Here is an 8,357-nt window from a genome sequence, read left to right on the forward strand (position 1 = left end):
ACATTCTTCATAAATAATTTACCAAAAGTAATTAGGTAACCTATGGGGATGAAACAGAAAAATGACATAATACTATGTAATTTTGATTATAATACTGGTTATAATTTTAAAAACAACATTTTGTGTTTTATAAAAGTTGAATTTTATGGCTTGTAGTAACGAAATCTATGTAGCCTCTATTACTCGGGTTCAAGATGACGAACAACTGGTTACAATTTCTTCGCAAAGTGAACCTTTAAATTAATTAAACACAATTGTTACATCAATTGTTTTCTATTATAAGCATATTATGTTAAAAGTAATTACTTGGAAAATAAAAAATATATATTGTTTTGTATGATATTTAATTTAATGCGGTATAACAAAACATATTACAAATACGTATCTGAAATTTGGTGATTAGAGCTGGATGGTATTGTTGGAAGGTAGGTGAGATAGGATAGACATCCAGACCGGATAGAGATGTTTGTACAAATACAAATATGTATCCCGAGCGGGAATCGTGGATTAAGCTCCAATCCTTCTCCTACATGGAGAAAGAGGCCTATGTCCAGCAGTGGGATATTACAGGCTGAATTGTATCGTATCGTATCGTGGAGTGGATAATCATTAGTGTTCTATTATGACAAACCAAAACCTTTTACAATAGAAACCAAAAAACCCTGCTCTGCCTCGTCTCTGACCACCAGGTGTGACTTTATAGGAAAAATAAAAGGGTATTCAAAATTTATCTTTTAGTTCATAATTTCGAAATAATGATTATTTTTATTAACAGTTAATAGTCGTTATTTTGACCTTTAAGAAATAATTGTAAATTTTCTAGTCTATTCTGTTACCACAGTCAACGTTCTTCGGCCAGTCACAATATTCTTTAAGAGGGTTGTAGAGTAAATTTTCAGGGCAATCGAGGGCAACAGGTTTTCCTTCAGAACATTTATAGAACTGATTACAGTTCTCATGTGGAACTAGAACGCCATCAGATTCAGGTTTAGCACAAATTTCGGGTGCTTCATCAGGTCTGGTTTCGTTATCAGGACCATTGTCGTTACCAGAATCACTATCATCAGCGTCTGGGATAATTCTATCACCGCATTGAACGCTTTTGGGCCAGTCGCAATATTCCTTGTCAGGATTGTAGAGTAAATCTCCAGGGCAGTTGAGAGCAACAGGTTCCCCTTGGGAACATTTATAGAATTGATTACAGTTCTTATGTGGAATAAGAACGCCATCAGATTCAGGTTTTGCACAAATTGCGGGTGCTTCATCAGGTGTGCTTTCGTTAACAGGACCATTGTCGTTGCCAGAATCGCTGTCATCAGCTTCTGGCATAATTCTTCCATCGCAATTAACACTTTGGGGCCAGTCGCAATACTCCTTATCAGGATTGTAGAGTAAATCATCAGGGCAGTTGAGAGCAACAGGTTCACCTTGGGAGCATTTGTAAAACTGATTACAATTCTCGTGAGCAACTAGAACTCCATCGGACTTAGGCTCAGCACAAATCCATTTTGCCTGACCGGGGTCATCATTAACCTCAATATTTTTTCCATTAGTCAAGCACAGTGTGCTTACCAGCAGTATGATTGCAACTGAAATAAAAATCATTGTTTTAAAACAATTGTTTAATTTTTTTTTATTTATATACTTTATTGTCAGGTTGGTGTACTACTATAGTAAACTTTTTTATATTTTAACCATTTGTTTGTGAAAGGATTTATTTTATAAATTCATAATATATAATTTACATGAATCGACTCCACCAAAAATTCCTATACACAAAATTAAAGTTTTGTAATAATAATATAAAATAAAAAAAATAAAAACGCTAGTGTACACAATATTATTTTTATATATAAAAATACTATCTTTCCCAAAAAATTATGGTGTTACTTATGAAGTGAAATACAGTTTCTATTTATTTTCTAAAAGCGATGGGTAATACAATAAGATTCACGGAATATAATTGTGTTTGCTCGCAAAGGTAAAAATAACCGACTTCAATTACATCGACAAGTAATACGACGTAGGTAGACGAAACAATAGTCAAGTAAATACGCATTATTAGATATAGCTCGAAAAGTACTTGTACAGATTTCAATTAAATTTAAATGGGATCACATAAACCAAATCATCTTTTGACTCAAAAAAAAATATCAAACTCGGTTCAAAAGTTCTGAGGTAACATACATAAAAAAATGCTTCGAATCGAGTACCTCCTCCTTTTTTGGAAGTGTTTTCAAAATATTTGGGAACGGCTGTAAGAATTACAAATACATAAGTACATTATAAGTTACTTTATATTTATTAATTCAAAAACTCTAAAGAAGAAAAATATTAAAAATTATGTAGGTTTAGAGTAGAATTTCACAGCAATATTTCTGTAAAGCCTGAGACCAGATCAGATAATTGACATTTATATTTGTTGCTCATGAACGGACAATCGTCTATACAACTAAATAAAATTGGTGTGTCTGTTTGTAATATTAAAATAACCGCTTTTTACGAAATGCACATGGATGTATACATGGTAAATATACCAAAAACACATTTTTTAAATTGTTGTCTGTCTGTTTGTTCCGGCTCTGAAACGGCCGGACCGATTTTGACGGGCCTTTCACTGGCAGATAGCTGATGTAGTAAGGAGTAACTTAGGCTACTTTTATTTAAGACATGTATTTATTTTGTAACTCCGCGAACGGAACAATAACGTTTTCGTTAAATTCCACGCGGACGAAGTCGCGGGCATAGCTAATTATGAATAAATACTTTGTGAAACAAACTATTGAAAAATAAAGGCGATAAGTAAGAAAACCCTGGACCACCTCTAAATAAAAAAGAAATAAAATGATAAATTTTTTTTTTTCATAATCTGGAGCCATCCGTGTGGGTAAATATCTCGATCTTACAGAAGATCACAGCTAAATAATACTATTCTCAAGCAGTGTTGTGTTCCCGTGGTCAGTAAGGTGACCAGAGTTCCCGAGAAAGATGGGGTAAGGTCAGCAACGCGCTTGCGATGCCTCTGGCATTGCAAGCTTCTATAAGCTACAATAATCGCTTACCATCAGGTGAAACGCACGCTTAATTGCTTACCTACTTGTATATATATAAAAAAACAACCAACAAACATTTATTAGAAGTAAATATGGAGGATATTGAAAGTGGCATATATCCCACGTCATAACTTCTATATCTATACAGATAGAAATGAACGTTTCTCTGTATATCCTTTATAGAATCGTAAACTATGTATTTGATCATGTCATTATCTTGAGCAAAGTATTGTTGGACATGAGCCCACAAAGGTTTCTGAGTTAATATGACTAAAAATAATAATAAAAAAAGCATACCAACATTTCTAAATTTTAAATGACATTTAGTAACTATAGCACAACAACTTCAGCCTATCACAGTCCACTGCTGGACATAGGCCTGAACTAATATGGTTTGCCCATAGTCACCACGCTGGGCAGGCGGGTTGGTGACCGCAGGGCTGGCTTTGTCGCACCTAAGACGCTGCTGCCCGTCCTCGGCCTGTGTATTTCAAAACCAGCAGTTGGATGGTTATCCCGCCATCGGTTGGTTTTTTAAGTTCCAAGGTGGTAGTGGAATAGCACAACTAAGGAATATAATATGTGTAACAATAAAATCAAACAAAAAACAATACCTTTCATTGTAGTTGTATGTATGACCGCTATTATCACTTGTGTGCACTGAAATTGACTAAGTAATAACTAATGCATAAAGATTGTAACGTTATATACTGAAGCATTATCTGAATAACAAGATTAAAAATATAACTTCATTGAATTCAAAGAATTGATTTTATCTGACAAAAAGTAAAGTGCTATGCAATTAATTGTTGATAAAAATCTGTTTTAACTGACTCAAGAAATGAGTTACTATATTCATTTTTAAATTTTAATTTTTATATTTAATGAATTTCAAACAAATTATAAGGAATTTTGGGTTAATTACAAGGATATTTATCTAAATTAGATTATATGTTAATTATTATATTAATTCCAAATTACATCTTAATGTCCTTTGCAATCAAAACACCTGGATCTGGAGCCTGGAGTAGCAGTGCTAAAAAAAAAGCGATAACTCCTCGTCTCCTTGCCTCCAATGGTGACAAGAAGGCTGCTGCATTTTTTGCCCAGAGAATCGGCATAGCGATACAACGGGAAAATGCTGTCAGCATTCTTGGCATGGCGGACATGATTTATATCATGTCTATCTGTAAATGTTTAGTTCTTAAGTTGGGAATTGTAAATGCGCATAATATTTTAAAATAAAATAAAATATAGAATTAAGTGGATAAATTTTTTTTCTAGGTATTAATATAGGATCTCCTGAAAATTGGGTTACTATACAAAAGTAATATGTATACTGCATTTTTATGTTAATGTTTGTCGATTTCACCGAGGTCTTTGAAGCAAATTATTGGTACTGTACCAATAAATTTTTATCTAAATCTTTATGTGTAATCTATTTGTCGAAAGAACTCTTCATAATTTGTTAGTGAGAAACAAGCAAATTAAACCGATCCACGCGTTGAACGCTATTGAACATACCAGACTTTATTTGATTAATTAGCCAATATTTAATTAATTAATTATATTATAGCTAATGAATGCTGTTATTAATGCAGATTGCAGAATCGGCTGATAATAATGATAATGGAACTCAAAAGTAACTCTTTGAGTTTTCAATATTTTACTCGAACCATTTGTCTCGCATCAAAGCTATCGTTACTTACTCACATATCCTTGTCATTTATACTTTCACTGATGATGATGATGATAAAGATTGTATCATTCCACAGCATGGGCATAGCTTCTTTTTCCATGTAGGAGTAGGATCGGAACTAAATCGCCTACACTCAACTGAATAAGGCACACCAGGAAATATCCTGCTCAAAATCCAAAGCACCCCGACTGGGGAAGTACCTGGGGATTTTTAGAAGATCACAGCTAAATAATACTGCTTTCCACTTTTGTTAGCAGATAGCTAAAAAGAAGAAAGAAGAAGATAACTACTCTTACTTTCTCCAGTGTGTAATTTGCAATTTTTTTTATTTGCAATTGTGTTTACATTTTTCAACCGACTCCAAAAACGAAGGAGGTTACTCAATTCGACCGTATATGTTTTTTTATGTATGTTCAGAGATAACTAAGTCGTTTATGAACCGATTTTTATAAATCTTTTTTTGTTGGAAAGGAGATATCCCTGGTGTAGTATCATGGGATAAGGAAACCAGGATCTGATGATTGGATCCCAGAGAAATCGAGGGAAACTCGAAATTCCGCATAAATTTTTACTTGGTGTACCGATTTTGATAATTTTTAATTTAATCGAAAGCCGATATTTATCATGTGGTCACATTTAAATTACATCGAGATCTGATTACAACTTTTGGGAGTAATCTTTGATGATGCGTATTTACTTGACTATTTTTTCTACCTATGTTGTATTACTTGTCGATATAATTGAAGTTGGTTTTTTTTTCGTTTGCCAGCAAACACATTTATTTATTTCAATATTTTATGAGATTATTTAAGTGATTTAAGACAGATATTCGGAGACTCGAAATGTATTTGATTAAGAAGTACATACATAAAGTGCAATGGAATTAATCATCATCAGAACAAAAAAGAACCCTTGCTAAATGAACCTTATCTTTAATTATATTAATAGTCAACATGTTGTCATTATTTTGAGTGTTATTGCCAATAATACGTAGAAATAATTATAAATAACAAAGATTAGATTACAGACCAATCTTTCCTATTATTTTCAAATCACGTCATGTTGTCATTATCATTCTTGTATTTCAAGCGCCTGCCTGTCTGTTTGTTCGTGATAAACACTTTTCTATGAATTTTCATGCAGTTTTCACTAAAACAATAGATGATGACAGTTTAGGCTAGGTGTTTAAATTGTTTTCAGAATAACAATCTTATCTCGTAAGTGCTGAGGACTACATGTGTGTAACTAAGAAATCAGTCGATGAATTTATTATATTATGAGAATGCGAGGAAATATAATCGTTTCAATAGTTTCTGATTTCGTCAAAATAATTAAATATGCTACAGCTCATACAGATGGTCAGAGGATTTGAATGCAAAACTGCCCTTAAATTTTGCCGACGTCCTGTTCCATTGGTCAAAAATTTAATTTTTTAGTATTATTGATTTTTTATAAGTCTACTGGCCTTAACAAATTAATTAATTAAATTTTGTAACACTGTTATTTTGGAACGAAGTTCCTTATGGGACGATGCGGGAGGACGCCAAAAAACGTCCATAACGAAAATGCGTGGATTAAGATTTTTATACAGTTTACTAGTTGACCAGGCAAACGTTGTTTTGCCAATAAACTATCTACTATAAGTGTGCGGGGATTTACTTATAAGCAAAGAAAGAAGCGAAGAAAGAGAGAATTAGAAAGCGTTGTAGACGATGTAAGTATTCTCTATTTAGTTTAATAAATTAATCTTTATTAAAGTAACAAATATATCTTAAATTACAATTCTCGATATTTATCTAAACATCTGTTTGCTGAAGGTGACAACGGTAGACATCTAGCGGGGATAACTGATCGATTGATAGTTGATCAGTTATCGACCGGCGAAGGCAGGAGATCAAATTGAGTTGAGAAAAAAAATCATACTTAAAGGAAATTATTAAAAATAATAAAAAAAAAATTGCGATGGAAAAATAGGGGTTGATCGTATTAAGAGTAATATATCATTTTTTTTTATTCTATGACATGACAAAATAAAAATCTTGCTAAAAAATTAAAGTTCATAATTAACAAATAAAATATAGGGGCTTATCATAGAGGGTTGAAAATTTAGGGTTGTGTGTATTTTTTTTTGTCGTATCATAAAAAAAATAAAAAAAAAATTATCTATAAATTAAAAAAAAATAGGGGTGGACTGCCATTTGTGAATGTGGTGAACATTTAGGGGGATGAAAAAATAGATGTTGTTCGATTCTCAGACCTACCCACTATGCACACAAAATTTCATGAGAATCGGTCAAGCCGTTTCGGAGGAGTTTAACTACAAACACCGCGACACGAGAATTTTATATATTAGATGTATGTTGGGTATTCAGTGTCCAATGTATAGTCTGCGTGATGACTGTTATTATAATAATATATTTTTATGATTCTCTAGCCGACCGGTGCCCACTTCGTTGGGCGTTACTTATTTTTGTGATACAAATAATTATACAGTAAAGTTTTCATCTCGCTCGAATTCCTTCAAATATTTGCGAAGATTACCCCCTACAAACAAACAAAGTTAAAAACTTTACCTCTTTATAATATTAGTATAGATTATGAATAAAATACAAGTGTTAAGATAATTTTGTGAAGAAGTTGTAATTTTTATCGATAAAAAAATCATAATAAAAAATTTCTACATGAATAATTATTTTGTTTATACCTCGAATAGAACTTGAAATTAATATTTTTCATGACCCCATATGGTTCTTTTTTTAAATAAACAAACACGTATTAATTTTAAAAACTTAATTGATTTGACGTTTATTTTAAAATAAATAATAATAAATTCATTTTCATAATATTTATATTTGACTAAATAACTTATAAATAGTTTAATGGTATAAATTAAAATTTATGAAATTGGCATGAGAATTCCTTGTTAATTACATTCTTTGTGTACTCTTTATGATTAATCTCTGACCCTTGCTTACATGGAAAAAGAGGCCTACGTCCAGTATTGGCATGTTACGAGGCTAAATTAATTGCACTTGGTAAAAGAGATAACTAAATTATTCTGCCTTCACATTCAACGTTTTTATACCAATCACAGGTCCTCTTCTGTGGGTTATAAAGTAAATTAGTTGCGCAAGATATTTCTATCGCTGCTCCGTTAAGACAAAAATAAAACTTAGCGCAATGTTCATGAGGGACGAATGATAATTGCGTTTCCGCATTAGCACAAACTGAATTTTCTTTATTTATACTCATTCGTGAACCGATACTGTTTCTTCTAGAAACAATTCTGTCACCGCATTCAACTTGTTTCGGCCAATCGCAGTGTTTTTTAATAGGATTGTATAGCAAAACTCCAGGACAATTAAGAACAACAGATTTTCCTTCGGAGCATTTGTAGAACTGATTACAGTGCTCATGTGCTACTAGAGCTCCGTCAGACTCAGGGTTAGCACAAATCGAGTTTGCCTGACGGGAATCATTATTGATCTCTATATTTTTTGCATTAGTTAAGCAAACAGTGCTTATCAGCAGTATGGCTGCAGCTGGAAGAAGAATTACATTTTAGAATATTGATAGTTAAAAAACATGTTAAGCTCTTCTTTAGA

General features: G+C 32.4%; 1 protein-coding gene across 1 annotated transcript; it reads right to left on the reverse strand.

Moving 5' to 3' along the window:
- Nucleotides 1–327: 327 nt before the first annotated feature.
- On the reverse strand, nt 328–3,730 carry LOC123659020 (chondroitin proteoglycan 2-like). Its single transcript, XM_045594302.1, has 2 exons — nt 3,668–3,730; nt 328–1,589 (listed from the first exon to the last, which is right to left on the reverse strand). The coding sequence occupies exons 1-2, from the start codon at nt 3,672–3,674 to the stop codon at nt 820–822; spliced, it is 777 nt and encodes a 258-aa protein (XP_045450258.1). The 5' UTR covers nt 3,675–3,730; the 3' UTR covers nt 328–819.
- Nucleotides 3,731–8,357: the final 4,627 nt, after the last annotated feature.

This window comes from Melitaea cinxia, chromosome 13, assembly GCF_905220565.1.
Source record: "Melitaea cinxia chromosome 13, ilMelCinx1.1, whole genome shotgun sequence".
Lineage (NCBI taxonomy): Eukaryota > Metazoa > Arthropoda > Insecta > Lepidoptera > Nymphalidae > Melitaea > Melitaea cinxia.